Raw genomic sequence first — 15,173 nt, 5'->3', positions numbered from 1 at the left:
AGGCCTAACTAGTGTTTTATACAGTTGAAGCATAACCCCCCTGCTCTTGTATTCTATGCCATGGCTAATAAAGGCAAGCATTCCATATGCCTTCTTAACCACCTTATCTACTTGGCCTGCTACCTTCAGGGATCTGTGGACATGCACTCCAAGATCCCTTTGTTCCTCTACACTACCATTTAATGTGTATTCCCTTTCCTTGTTAGTCCTTCCCAAATGCATTACCTCACACTTCTCCAGATTGAATTCCATTTGCCACTGTTCTGCCCACCTGACCAATTTATTGATATCTTCCTGCAGTCTACAGCTTCCTTCTTCAGTATCAACCACACAGCCGATTTTAGTATCATCTGCAAACTTCTTAATCATACCCCCTATATTCAAGTCAAGATCGTTGATATATACCACAAAAAGCAAGGGACCTAGTACTGAGCCCTGCGGAACCCCACTGGAAACAGCCTTCCAGTCACAAAAACACCCATCAACCATTACCCTCTGCTTCCTGCCTCCGAGCCAGTTTTGAATCCAACTTGACTTTTTGCCCTGGATCCCATGGGCTTTTAACTTTGTGACCAGTCTGCCATGTGGAACCTTATCAAAAGCCTTGCTAAAGTCCATATACACTACGTCAAACAAACTATCCTCATCTACACTCCTTGTAACCGCCTCAAAAAATTCAATCAAGTTTGTCAGACACAACCTTCCCTTAACTAATCCGTGCTGACCCTTGATTAATCCGTGTCTTTCTAAATGAAGATTTATCCTGTCCTTCAGAATTCTTTCAAATAATTTTCCCACCACCGAGGCTAGGCTGACTGGCCTGTAATTACTCGGTCTGTTCTTTTTTTCCCTTTTTAAACAAGGGTACCACATTAGCAGTCCTCCAGTCTTCTGGCACCACACCTGAAACCAGAGAGAATTGAAAAATGATGGTCAGGGCCTCTGCTATTTCCTTTTTTGCTTCGCTTAACAGCCTGGGATACATTTCATCCGGGCCTGGGGATTTATCCACTTTTAAAGCTGCTAAACCCCTTAATACTTCCTCTCTCACTATGTTTATTTCATCTAATATTTCACACTCCTCCCCCCCCACCAATAGCAGTGTCTGCTTCGCCCCTCTCCTTTGTGAAAACAGACGGAAAGTATTAAGAACCCTACTGACGTCTCCCGCCTCCACACACAGATTACCCTCATCACTAATAGGCCCTACCCTTTCTTTAGTTATCCTCTTACTCTTAATATATTTATAAAACATCTTTGGGTTTTCCTTGATTTTACTTGCCAAGAATTTTTCATGCTCTCTCTTTGCTTTCCTATTATCATTTTTAATTGCACCCCTGCACTTTCTGTACTCCTCTAAAGATTCTGGAGTATTTAGTCCTCGGTATCTGTCATACGCCTCCCTTTTTTTCTTTATCCTATCCTGTATGTCTCTAGACATCCAGGGGGCTCTAGATTTGTTAGTCCCACCTTTTTTCTTTAAGGGCACATGTTTGGTCTGAACCCTCCAGATCTCCTCCTTGAATGCTTCCCACTGCTCTGACACTGATTTACCTTCAGGTAGCTGTTTCTAGTCCACTATGGCTAAATCCCCTCTGAGCTTAACAAAATTTGCTTTTCCCCAATTTAGAATTTTTATTCCTGGTCTATCCTTGTCCTTTTCCATAACTACCTTAAATCTAACAGAATTATGGTCACTAGCACCAAAATGCTCCCCCACTGATACGCCTTCTACCTGCCCAGCTTCATTCCCTAAAACTAAGTCCAGAACCGCCCCCTCCCTTGTTGGGCTTGCTACATATTGGCTAAAAAAGTTCTCCTGGATGTATTTTAGGAATTCCGCGCCTTCTATACCCTTCACACTAATTTTATCCCAGTTAATATTGGGGTAGTTGAAATCCCCTATTATTACTGCCCTATAACCTTCTGAATCAGCGGCGAGGACGCTTCCAACTGAGCCACGGTTGACACTACAAGCCATAATACTGTGGTCATTGGCAGGTAAGTATGCCAGGGCCTGTACAAATGGTTAGTGGCATTTTGTTGGCTGCAGCCAAACAGGCGACACTCACTCTTAATTACCCTGGTATGCTTCTCATGCAGCATCATATAAAGTATGACATGCCTAGAAATTGGGTTGGAGCGCCAAAGTGGCGCAAAAGTCGCCTGAGCGCAGGGTTTAGCGCAGCGTTCGAGGCTTTAGCGATCGTCAGATATTCAGTTTCATTGCTGTTCGAGGGACACGGGGCGAGGCTCAAGGCACTCCGCGTCCCTCTTAGGGCGCTGAAACTGAATATCGCAGCGCAACGTGCCGCTGCGCCACACACTGCGGCCTGGCACATTGCGGTACTGCAGGCCTTCCTCCCACTGTTAAGGGGGAGGTGCCTGCAACAGCGCGATCCCCGCTCGCGAGTGCCGGCAAATGAGCCCGGCACCAAGGAGAAGTGCCGGGCTCTTGGGAAACAGCTGACAATGCCGCGGGGGGGTGTTTAGGAGGTCGGGGACGGAGGTGCTGGCGGCCGCCCCACACCTCCACCTTAACTTGCGCTGCTGCCGGCACAGTAAGGCCCTGTGAACCGGGTGCGGGTAGGGAGCGGCGCAACTGCGGCGTTCGCTACCAAATATCGCGAACGGGGCACGAATGGGGCGCTGCGCACACCGATGACGTCATCAGTGGCGGCGCAGCGCAAATGCCTAACGCCACCATTAGCACCCCTACTGAATATCGCGGGAGACGCAGCCAGTGGCGCTACAGCCACTGACTGCCTCTTTAGGCGCTAACAGGTGGCGCTACTCACCCAATTTCTCCCCCGCTGTGTTTTGGAACTTCTAAAGAACCATCCAGCATAATGGATGGTGTCAGTCATTCAAAGATTGTAGTGAAGCCACCGGGGCTCTGCTGGCACAGCTTCCTTTGGGAAGCGGTACCTCCACCAACAACAAATTACATTTATATAGTGCCTTTAACATAGTAAAAACGTCCCAAGCTGCTTCACAGGAGCGTTATCAGACAACATGTGACACCGAGCCACATAAAGCAACATTAGGACAGGTGGCCAAAAGCTTGATCAAATGCTAGGTTTTATGGAGCGGCTTAAAGAATAAGAGAGAGGTACAGAGGTTTAGGGAGGAAATTCCAGAGCTTACGGCCTAGGTGGCTGAAGGCACGGCCGCCAAATGGTGAGGGGGTTGGAAATTGGGGATGCGCAAGAGGCCAGAATTGGACGAGCTCAGACATCTTGGAAGATTGTAGGGCTGGAGGAAGCTACAGAGATAGGGAGGGGTGAGGCTATGGATTTGAACACAAAGATGAGAATTTAAAAATCAAGGCATAACTAATTAACGTAACTAACATTATTGCTGCCAAAGCATGGAAGCCTGGGAAGCTTCCTGGAGTACATGGCATCCTGTCTGCCCATCACATGCAAAATGGAACAGCACCTTTTCCTGGCCCCTTTTGACTATCCTAATAAAGCTTCAACCTGCTATATATGGAAGCTTCCAAGACCCACCCCAGGCCTGGCTGGAAATTGGCACAGGGCTGAAATTAAGCGACAATACAACGTTCCTGATTGCTGCCTGGTTTCATGGTCAAGTACAATCAGTCTACACCCATTTTTGTACGAGACACTAAAATTTTCCCCAGTGTGTCCTGTTTGATAATAAGGTTTTTAAGGATACTACTTTAAATTGATTACTGCAGACTTAGTTTCTCTGTCTTGGAAAGAGATCCATTCATGTGTGGCTGGAAATGCAACAGGGAATTTGCCCTTTATTAGGACTGGCAAGCAATAATCTCAACTGTACTGATTGTTTATCCAATCATTCTATGACTATGGTGGGACTTTACAAGTCTGGATGCTACTGTAATTTCTAATGGTTGAGCTATGAGACCTGTGTTTATTCTGCAAAAAAAAAGTCGCATTGAATGACAATTTTGAATGCCTGCAAAACCTCAGTAATTTGGCTCTTGTGGTAGAGGATGTCCCAAAGAGGGTTCTGTGGAGGATGGTGAGGGAAGAAGGGGTTTATTGACAGCTCCATGCCCAGGCAGAAAAATATACCATGCACTCTTTGGCTAGTGCCTGTTCTATCGATGTGGAATTGAACAAATGAAGGCTCAACCTCGTGCCACCGATGTTGGACCAAGTTCCGTGTTATTAGGAGGGTTAGCAATGCATTGCATCTTTTATTGTTTTACCACCAGGAATTCTGTTGTAAGTTAATGAATCATGTTGTTATAACTCATTGCTACTGTTTATTTTATTTTTATTTCTAATAAACCCGATTCAGGGATTATAATCTAAGTCATGTGGTCTGACAGTGATTATTCTTCAGTTAGCTGACTATAGGGATGTCAGGAGTTATGCCATTTCCAGTAACAAAGGTGTTCTGTCTGACCCTGCTTCACTAGATATCATGTTTATAAGGTCACACTTCAGCTTGTAGTGAACAAGTGCTTATTTACAGATCACTCCTCATCACCCAGCATCAATGAAGTGCTTGGTGCAGCCTAAAAACAAACAGTGATATTATAAGACAACATTTTAAAATCTTAAAGTCTTGCAGGAAAACACACTCAAAAACTGTACATAATGTTTGATTTCAATGCACTACATGGTGCGATACCGAGGTATAGAGAACAGGAAAGTCCCAGCTTAGATTCCCAGTTTATAATGAGTGATCTGACCTCAGCCAGGCAGGGGCACTGGTGCTACCATGGGGCCCCCTCCTTCTTACTATCCAGTGATGGCTCCTGGAAGGTCCATGTGCGTGGGTGGTGGCGAGGACAGCATTGAACTTGGTTGAAATGTACCCACCCCCCCGACCCCCATAAAATGGATGAATAGCCTGCTAACATTTGCGAAGGCCATCATGGTATACTAAAACTTGACAGTGTATCAGCCTTGTTTTCTCCTTATGTAAAGCAGTCACCTACTCACAGGCAACCATCATTTGGTCTTTTGTATAAATACTGATATTCGAGTCTTTCTTTTTAAACTGTTGCACCCTCGATGTTCCGGTTATATCCACAGCAGATTTTATATGCTCTACAAATTTGCATTTGTTTAAAAGGTCAAATCTGAGTTAATATACTTGAAATCATTCTTAGTTTAAAACATGCTTAACATTGCATTCAAATTACCTTTTATCCGAACTTCCGAAAACCGAAACCCTCTAAAAACCGAAGGTTTTTTCGTTCAGCATAAGTCGTGCGCACGACATGACCAGAGTGGCGCACGACTTACGCTGAGCAGAGGGTCAGCGTAAGTCGTGCGCACGACCCCAACCCCCGCCGACCCCCCTGCCGACCCTCCCGCCGACCCCGACTCCCGCCGACCCCCCCGCCGACCCCCCGCGCGGACCCCCGCCGACCCCCCCCGCGGACCCCTGCCGACCCCCCCCGCGGACCCCCGCTGACCCCCACCGACGACCCCCACCCCCGACCCCCCCCCCGCCGACACCCACCCCCGACAAATTTCCCAGTCTTATAAAATACCTTCCGAAATCTGAAATTTTCCGAAAACCGAAACACAGCTGGTCCCGAGGTTTTCGGATAAAGGATAGTCTACCTGGTACTAGTTACATATCGCAAGTAGTCTATACTCTCTGGAACATTGGTGGTGAAATACCTGGGGACCCTACTAAATTATTTAACCTACATGAATCATATTCCAATATTATGGCTGAAGCTGATTTGTAACTTTTTCCTGCAAAAAAAAAAGATAATTTTAACAAAATGAGAATAAAATACATCTCTAAAAACCATGCAAATTGTGTGTCATAATTATAGTATCTTAACCACAACAGTAAGTGATTTTATTGGCATTAATTACAGTTAGTACGTATTAAGAATAGTATACTGTTAAAGTTATTGATACTTAAATAGGTGTTTCTGCATCTAATCCAATAGTCATTTAATTACATGTTAACCAGTTGTGTCAGTAGTCTGTCCGGGGGTTTCAATAGAATTATAACAATGAGATGTTACTTAAACAAGCAGTCTAGTGTTTGCACTATGGGAATTAATCCTATTTGATTCTCGATCAATGGGAATATAATAATCTTTGCAGGACTATTGGGGAAAGGTCGGGGAGGGTAACGAATTGGATAGCTCTTTCAGAGAGCCGGCACAGCCATGATGGGCCGAATGGCCTCCTTCTGTGCTTTATTATTCTACCTTATGCGATTTGCCATTGATTGTTGACAGCCCTTTGCAGTATTCTAGGTGTAATTGCTGAGTTTGCAACAATTATTGTCGCCCATAAAACAGAGTATCTCATAGTCAATCTGGTCACATAAATTGATGTACATAGTAGGTTAATTTTTAGTTAGTTGTGGGGGGTGGGGGGGGGGTGCGGAAAGAGACACAGAGTATAATGCCGGGCCTTCCCAATAAGTTGCAACCGGAAATAAGAGGGCGAGTCTCTCTGGCAAACGCTCATATTTACATATCAGAGAGTGATATTGGAAAAAGCCACATTGCTGGTTTCCTGCCTTCCCTCTCAATCCCAGGTGTGGCCTATGACCTGGGCAGACCCAAAAAAAACAGGAAGAGAGGAAAATATAAGATAACTGAAAAGAAACAAGAAAATCGCCCCATGTAGTGAATTTGTGTTATTGCTCCAATTGTGTCAAAGTGGATTGTGAATGAAATTGCGCATAGGTTATAGATCTTTTTCATTCATGAGGAAGACTAGTCAACTGACTGTTCACTAAGCTGTTCTCTAGGTTTTCTCACCTATTTAGTATGATGGGAATTATAAAATTTTCTTTGTTATATACAGTCCTGCCTTTGCTGCTGGTTCCAGAGGAAGACTATAATGCACGTGTTGCCCCTGGATGAGAAGCAGTCCTGCATCAAGTGGAAGTCAAATGGCATCGATCGTGGACTGGACCACAGCAATTCACGTTCCAGTAATAAATATAGTAGTTCATAAAACAGAAGCCGTATTCCACACATCCATCTCAAGGAAGAATGCCGACACTGCCTAAAACTGTACAAAAAATGTTAACCCTACCATAAGGAAAGACAGAAGTTCAAATTGCAAATCATAGTCCTCTCCCAAAGAAAGGGCAGATACTGCAGTGTATTCCATATGCATACATCATTTACGGAAAGCCTATCTGGAAAAGCTCACGCGGTCTTTAAGCATTCACTGTAGCCTAAAAAGTAGGAAGAAAATGAGGGCAGACCAACTGACAGGGGAAACCATTGTTAAGGCACTTGAATGGTCTGACTCTGCACTTTTAGGTCACCAGAACATCCCGACTCCTAAACTAATCTGTTGCAAAATATATTACAGATTAATGAGCCTGAGCTACAAGATAAGATGACTAGGTTTCAATTAGCATGCATTACAAGCTAGGAAATAGGTTTCAGTAAGCTAAATAGGTCATATTGGCTAGACAACAATTTTCTCAAACTTTCGTGAACAATATTTTATTCATAAAATGGATTTTGGGCAGGACCCATTGCCCCTTTCACTTTATTTACGTCTTACTCATATAGCTGGCGTACATGATAAAGAGAATTTTATTACACCAACGTGGGTATTACTTCAACATCATAGAGGCATGTGATATTAGTAGACACACAGCAAGCATTCGAATAAGTAATAACATTTAAATCACATTATTCAACAAAAAAGTACAACTGGGCTGTGAATATTCACATATGGTTGTGCACCCATAATGAATACACTTTAATCCATGGCAGCATTCTGTAATGAAGGTTTCGATGTACTACTCAAGCAGATATAGCTTGAATTGCTGATCCTGGATGAACTCTGCCAACTCTTGCTTGCCCGTGCTCACTTAGTGAAGAACTACTTGGAGCGGGATAGAAATCTCCTCTGGTTTTCTATTTGCAGAGAAATTGTGAATGCGAGTACTGTATAACAAATGTGTTTATGATTTCACTACGAATAGCGAAGAGGAAATTTGCCCCCGTGCTGCCTTACATCACTACCATATACCAAGAGTTACCATATTATGCTCGTATTTACAACCATTGTGACCGTTCTTTCATCACCGAGCCTCTAACTAGAAGCCCGTAAGGCTTCATTTCCATTGAGCAGGCCAGATTGTCAGCAAATTAAATCACAACTTTCAAAAAGGTGCATTTAGCTACAAGGTTTTGCAGTATTATTTTGTTAAAATAGTAAATGTATATTTTTTAAAAATCATTTCGAAATACACAATTATTTAACATTTAATTGGCACACAGTTTGATTCATAGTATTATTATATCATTGATGAAAACTAAGTCATTTCCAAATTTCTTGTACATATTGTTTATATGACACCTACATTTTTCAATTAATTTAGCTACAGTGCATTTCTGAATATAAATTACCCTGGCCACAGCTTGTGTATTCTAGTAACTATTTCTGTTATATGTATAAAAAAAAATCTGTTATATCCCAGAAATGTATTGAAACAAATAATTGCTCCATGTACAAGAATGTGACAATGTTTTAATTTCCAAAGTAATGCTTATTATTCTCTTCTGTATATTTCTCATAATCATTTCAGTTATTTTATTGTAAAACATTGTGTTTTCTTTCTAATGCCTTTATCGCAGTACAAATGTGAATGTTTCATACAAAATAAATTAGTTATTTTTTGCCTTAAACCTGAACCCTCTTCACTGAAAATATTCAGCCAATAATGAATACTCCATTTTTCATTTTACTCTCCGCCACTGCATCCTGCTACCGAAACGTAACCAAAATGTAAAGAAATGTTAGACTGGTAACATGATGAGTAATGAACAATCATTATTCGTTTAAGAACCAAAAATGGAAAATCCTGGAAACACACTGCAGGTTCGTCTTTGTTTGTAAAGAGCAAATGCAGGTGAACGGTGTCAGCACCATTTTCATTGCTAAGGAGGAATGGAGAATTATGATCAAGGGTTAAGTTACGAGGAGAGATTACACAAAATAGGGTTGTCTTCCCTAGAATTAAGAAGGTTAAGGGGTGAGCTAATCGAAGTTTTTGAGATATTAAGGGGAACTGATAGGGCAGATAGAGAGAAAATATTTCTGCTGGTTGGGGAGTTTAGGACATGGGGCATAGTCTAAAAATTAGAGCCAGACCTTTCAGGAGTGAAATTAGGAAACACTTCTACACACAAAGGGTGGTAGAAGTTTGGAACTCTCTTCCGCAAATGGTAATTGGTGCTAGATCAATTATTAATTTTAAATCTGAGATTGATAACTTTTTGTTAACCAAAGGTATTACGAGATATGGGCCAAAGGCAGGTATATGGAGTTAGGTCGCAGATCAGCCATGATCTCATTGAATGGTGGAACAGGCTCGAGGGGCTGAATGGCCTACTCCTGTTCCTGTGCTCCTGTGTTCCTATGATAATAGCTTCTGCTATTTCCTCTCTGACTTCCTTCAACACTGAGGGTTGATGCCATCAGGATGTGGCTGACCCACTTTGAGTTCTGTTAGCTTTTTCAGAAACAACAACAACTTGTATTTATATAGTGCCTTTAATGTAGTAAAATGTCCCAAGGCGCTTTATGGGAGTATTATAAAACAAAATTTGACACCGAGCCACATAAGGAGAAATAGGGCAGATGACCAAAAGCTTGGTCAAAGATGTAGGTTTTAAGGAGCGTCTTAAAGTAGGAAAGAGAGGTAGAGAGGCAGATAGGTTTAGGGAGGGAATTCCAGGGCTTTGGACCTTGGCAGCTGAAGGCACGGCCACCAATGGTAGAGCGAAGAAAATCGGGGGTGTGCAAGAGGCCAACATTAGAGGCCTTTCCACAATTATCTCGTATGATAGCTCCACATCCTCTAGTGTCCATATATTCTCACTTTCACTATCATTTCTAAAAACTGACACAAAGGTCGGAATTTTCCGGGGTGGTAGCGGGCACAATCGATGGCGGGTCGGGTGGGAAAGTTGCTATTTTTGACAGCGGGTTGGGAACCTTCTGTCATCCCGCTCCCACGTGCCTTTCCCCCCCAGGTGCATCTGTCATCACGGAGCCGACCCGACCGGCAGCAGCGGGGGACCCAATTGAGATGATTAACAGCTAGTTGTCAGAACTTTAACAGGCTTTTTTAACTTACGTTTTAAATTTAACTGCATGGCCACAGCAACCACACTGCTCAGGAAGCGCGTTTGTCAACCTGAGGCGGGAGTCCCGTGGCCATACTCCAGCTAATTACTTGACAGCATCAAATGTACAGTAAAAGCTCCCACCTGACAGATCATCACTTTCTTCAGGCAGAAGCTGTTGCTCAGTCCATTTCCAGCACAGATTCTGCAGGCTGCAAGTCTTTCCAGCAAAGTCTCCATCCAGAGTCACCTCATTGGAAGAAAACTCTCACCATTGACAGAATGTTTCTGTCACCTCTACTTCATCTGCCGTCTATTCCATCAACATGGGTACCGTTTATACTATCTCACCTTGGTCCTCAGAATCAGACCACGATGAGCCCCAACCCCAGCAGCACCAACAACACCAACCTTCTCCACAATCACCTGATGCTGCACAGGACAGAGGACCCGAGCACATTGCTGCCTGGGAGGCCAGGGATGGCCGCATCATGGCCAGATTTCGTTTACGCTGTAAAGCATATGGCTGTCACATGATGCGCCAGGTTAACACCACCCCACACCAACACCATAAAGCATCCCTACAATGACCAAGCCATTCCTTTCACACTCATCACCATTGCGGTGTGGGGGGGGGGGGTGGTGGCGGTAACAGTTATGTTTCACCATTCACTGCAACTCACTAAGCCACTTCCAAAGCTGTACACAAATCTGTCCAAGACTGGAAAGTGCTGAAAATAAAGATTTTTATGTTTGACACCACATTAACAGAAACTTTACATAAACATTGGATGAAACACAAGTGACTACCCTTGTGTATTGTTAGTTGATATAATTGCACTAGGATGATGGTGAGTGTGAGGGGTGACTAATGAGATCGGGATGCGATAATGTAGATAGAGAGAGATGGGTGGAGGTGCAAGGTGAGTTGGTGTGAGTAAGGATGTGCAGGAGTAGGGTAGGGAAGGCAGAGAGATGAGGATGTGATGAGAGCGTAGGGGGTGGTGTGTGGGTCAGCCTCACCACTGACTTATGAGCAGTTTGAATCGCTCCCACTCCTTTGATTCTAGACCTTGGGCTTATTTGGGGGGGTGACAAAAGTGCAGCAGACAACTGGTTTTGGTGCAAGAAAGTTTGATCTTTATTCAAGAAAGAAAATACAACATAACAATCTTATACACCAATAAAAATGGTGCTTGTTGCTGATCCAGGAGGGGACTAAACCTTGTTTTAAATCTTCCAGGTTGCTATGGCCCTCGCCCAGCAACTATGCCCCGTATAGCACACACACCTCATTCTGTGCAGTCTGATCCGAAGCATTCCTATTCTCCCGTATGAGTGCATTTACTGTTTTTGCGTGTCTTTCTAGCTCAACAATAATTTCCATTAAATGGACCATCATAGCTTGGTCCTCGTGTAGCTCTGAGCCTACCACTGTGTTCTAATTCTGTGTTAGATTTCAGGAGATGGTTTTATTCCTGTTCCTGGCTGGGGTGGAGATCGCCTTTACAGAAGGTAAGTACTGTAGAAAATATAGGGACAGAGTGATCTCCTGGAAGAATTTCGATCGCCTAGATGGGTCAGAGAGGAATTTCCCAGATTTTTTTCTCCCAAATTGGCCATTGGGTCTTTATCTGGTTTTTCGCCTCTCCCGGGAGATCACATGGGTTCGGGTGGATGCAGAGTGATAGAAGATTTGAGGTTAGGATCAGATCAGCCATGATCTTATTGAATGGTGGAACAGGCTCGAGGGGCCGATTGGCCTACTCCTGCTCCTATTTCTTATGTTCTTATGTTCTTCCATTAGGATCTTCCGTAGTTGGGTTTTTAGACCATTTATTTGTGTTTGCAGTTCTATATCGTCCAGGTTATTTATTACAGAGGATACTGATTTGTAGGTAGTGAAAATATCGTTCCGGGTTCCCCTTCTTTGTCTCCCCGCGCCCATAGTGTACTCAGCGTGTAATGTGTATAGCTCTGCTTTGTTTATGTTGGCAAAGTCGAATTCGTAGAATTTCCTGAACATTTCTTTTAGTAGGGCCTGGTATAGCTGTTCTGTATCCGTAGGGCACCATTCAGGTAAGTGTACTTCAGTAAGGTTTAGGATAACTGAAGCTACTGCATAGTGTACCCCCTGGTATAGTACCTATTCGGTCGTCACTAGCACTAGCCCATTCCCTGGTCCCTTGGTGGTGGTAGGACACCTCTCCATTACTGTCCATGCTGTCGGGGTTGTTGTATCCGTGTGTTAATGGAGACACGGAATGCAGGAGTTGGTTTAACAGGTGTTTACTAAACAAAGTCTGGAGGTGAACTAAAAGATACAAGACGCTATACAGGCTTATATACCCGAGTGGTCACTACCGGTATTACAGTACACAGGGGCTCTTAAAGGTACATACACTATAATTCCTCCCCTTTTAGAAAATTAGTACATAACATTTTAAGTAATCATTAATTAACATGTTTACAAGAACAATAATCTACACATTTGCTGCAGTTAATCAATTATAAGTCAGTCTCTCTGGAGGCTTCCTGACTCGGTCCGGATAACGCCTCGGTGGTGCAGTAGTTTTCGGTGGTGTAGTAGGTTCTTTTGGCAAGGTTGATTCAGTTTGAATGCCAGTGTCGGGTTCATCTGGTCCCAGTATCACCGGATCGGAGGTAGATACTATGGGTATCTCTGCTTCATCATTAGGCGTATAGAGTTGTGGTGTAGGTTGTCCCTTTTCAGATGACTCTATGATCGAGTCAGCATGGCGCCTTATTATGCTTTCTCCAATGTCCACGGTATACATCAGCAGTCCTAGTCGTGTGCAAATAGTTCCAGGCTGCCATTTCTCGGTACGGTAGTCCCGGGCCAAAACTTGTTGACCTATCTGGAAGGTTCTAGTTGGCCTTTCATTCATGCCTTGAAATTGTCGGTTCTCTACGTCCCTTCTGATGTTTGGCTTGATCAAATCCAGCCGGCATCTTAGTCTTCTATTGAAAAACATCATGGCGGGAGTTTGGTTTGTAACCACATGTGTTGCATTCCTGTACGCAAACAAGAAGTTATCTACCTTATGTTGTAGATTTATGTCTTCATTACCCATGGCCTTTATGGCCTTCTTGAAGGTCTGGACAAACCTTTCAGCTAATCCATTGGTGGCGGGATGGTATGGGGCAGACGTGTAGTGCTTAACCCCGTTGTTTTTTAAGAACTTCCTGAATTCTTCGGACACAAATTGCGGTCCATTATCAGAACAGATCTGTTCAGGCAGCCCATTCCTGGCAAATATGGTTCTTAATACTGCGATGGTTTTTTCCGTGGTGGTGGAGGACATCTTTATTACCTCCGGCCACTTGGAGTGTGCATCAACCGCGATTAAGAACATTGAGTCCATAAATGGACCAGCAAAGTCGATATGTACCCTTTGCCATGGAGATGAGGGCCACTCCCATGGATGTAGAGGGGCTTGTGGTGGGGCGTTTTGGACCTTCTGGCATGCTAGACAGCTCTTGGTCATTTCTTCGATGTCTCCATCGATACCTGGCCACCACACAAACGCTCTGGCTAGGTTCTTCATTTTCACTCCACCCAGATGCCCCTCGTGAAGCTCCTTTAGCACTTTATCCTGGAGTTTGGGTGGAATCACCACTCTGGATCCACACATCAAGGTTCCTCGGCACACTGACAGCTGTTCTCTTCTTTGCGAGAATGCTGACAACAGTGGTTCACCATGTGCTGGCCATCCCTTCACCGTTAAATCGTAGACTCGTGAGAGAGTCGGGTCATTTCTCGTTTCCTTTTCAATGGTAGAATTTGTTACTGGTAGACATTCCACTATGGTTGATTGGAACATCTCCACTGGGTCCACTGTAGGTGCCTCTTCTACCATTGGCAACGGTAGGCGCGATAAACCGTCAGCATTCCCATGCTGTTTTGATCCTTTGTATTCTATGTCATATTGGTGTGCCCCTAGGAAAAGGGACCACCTCTGTAGCCTTTGCGCTGTCATAATGGGAATGCCCTTTTTAGAGTTGAATATGGAGACGAGGGGTTGTTGGTCAGTCAACAAGGTAAATTTTTGTCCGTGTAGGTAATGGTTGAATTTCTTCACTCCCCACACCAGGCTGAGTGCTTCCCTGTCAATCTGGGCATAGTTACGCTCAGCTGAGTTCAATGAGCGTGACGCAAAAGCTATCGGCCGCTCCGAGCCATCAGGGAATCTATGCGATAATACCGCTCCTACGCCGTAAGGGGATGTATCGCACGCCAGTCTGATTGGCAATGATGGGTTGTAATGAGCCAACACTTCCTTGGACGTGATCAAGCCTTTGCATTTATGGAAGGCACGTTTGCAGTCTTCGCTCCATTTCCAAATTACTCCCGTTTGTAGCAGTGCGTTAAGAGGGTGCAGAACAGTTGACAAGTTCGGTAAAAATTTATGATAGTAATTTATCAATCCCAGGAACGACCTTAATTGTGAGACATTTTCAGGTGCTGGGGCTTTTATGACCACTTCAATTTTTTCAGGTGACTTATGCAACCGTTCTTCGTTAATTATATGGCCACAATATGATATTTGTTTCTGGAAAAATTTGCACTTGGGGCGATTTGCTCGTAGGCCCCGTTCTCTCAGTCTAGTGAGCACCTGCTCCAAATTGGCAAGGTGCTCGTTGTCGTTTTCTCCTGTTACAAGGATGTCGCCTAGGTAGCATTGACTCCCCGGAATCCCTTGCAGGACTTGCTCCATAGCTCTTTGCCAGATAGCTGGAGCTGATGCTACTCCGAAAACCAGTCGATTGTACTGGTACAGGCCTTTGTGTGTGTTTATCGTGAGATACTTTTTAGAGGCCTCCTCAACCTCCATCTGTAGATATGCCTGTGCCAAGTCAATTTTGGTGAAACGTTTCCCTCCGGATAGTGAGGCGAAAATATCTTCTATCCTCGGAAGAGGATACTGTACCGTGTGAAGGACCGGGTTTACAGTCACCTTGAAGTCCCCACAGATGCGAATTTTTCTCTGTTCTTCAGATTTATCATTATTCAACGTTTTCTTCATGACCGGGATGATGGGTGTTGCCCACTCGCTCCAATCTACCTTGG

The 15,173-nt window shown here is 44.1% G+C and overlaps 1 protein-coding gene across 5 annotated transcripts in view; it reads left to right on the top strand.

Moving 5' to 3' along the window:
• Positions 1–8,638, top strand: part of LOC147111480 (endothelin receptor type B-like) — a 45,694-nt gene extending 37,056 nt beyond the window's left edge. For all 5 annotated transcript variants that reach the window (XM_085998540.1, XM_085998539.1, XM_085998538.1 and 2 more), the window contains one exon: positions 6,789–8,638. In XM_085998540.1, coding sequence (XP_085854666.1) covers positions 6,789–6,941 — 153 coding nt within the window. In that variant the 3' untranslated portion in view covers positions 6,942–8,638. The remainder of the gene's footprint in view (positions 1–6,788) is intronic.
• Positions 8,639–15,173: the final 6,535 nt, after the last annotated feature.

Source organism: Somniosus microcephalus, chromosome 10 (genome assembly GCF_052327205.1).
Source record: "Somniosus microcephalus isolate GS21.2 chromosome 10, FLI_Smic_1.0, whole genome shotgun sequence".
Taxonomy (NCBI): domain Eukaryota; kingdom Metazoa; phylum Chordata; class Chondrichthyes; order Squaliformes; family Somniosidae; genus Somniosus; species Somniosus microcephalus.
The sequence above is the reverse complement of the archived record's forward strand: the minus strand, read 5'-3'. Positions and strand labels throughout refer to the sequence as shown.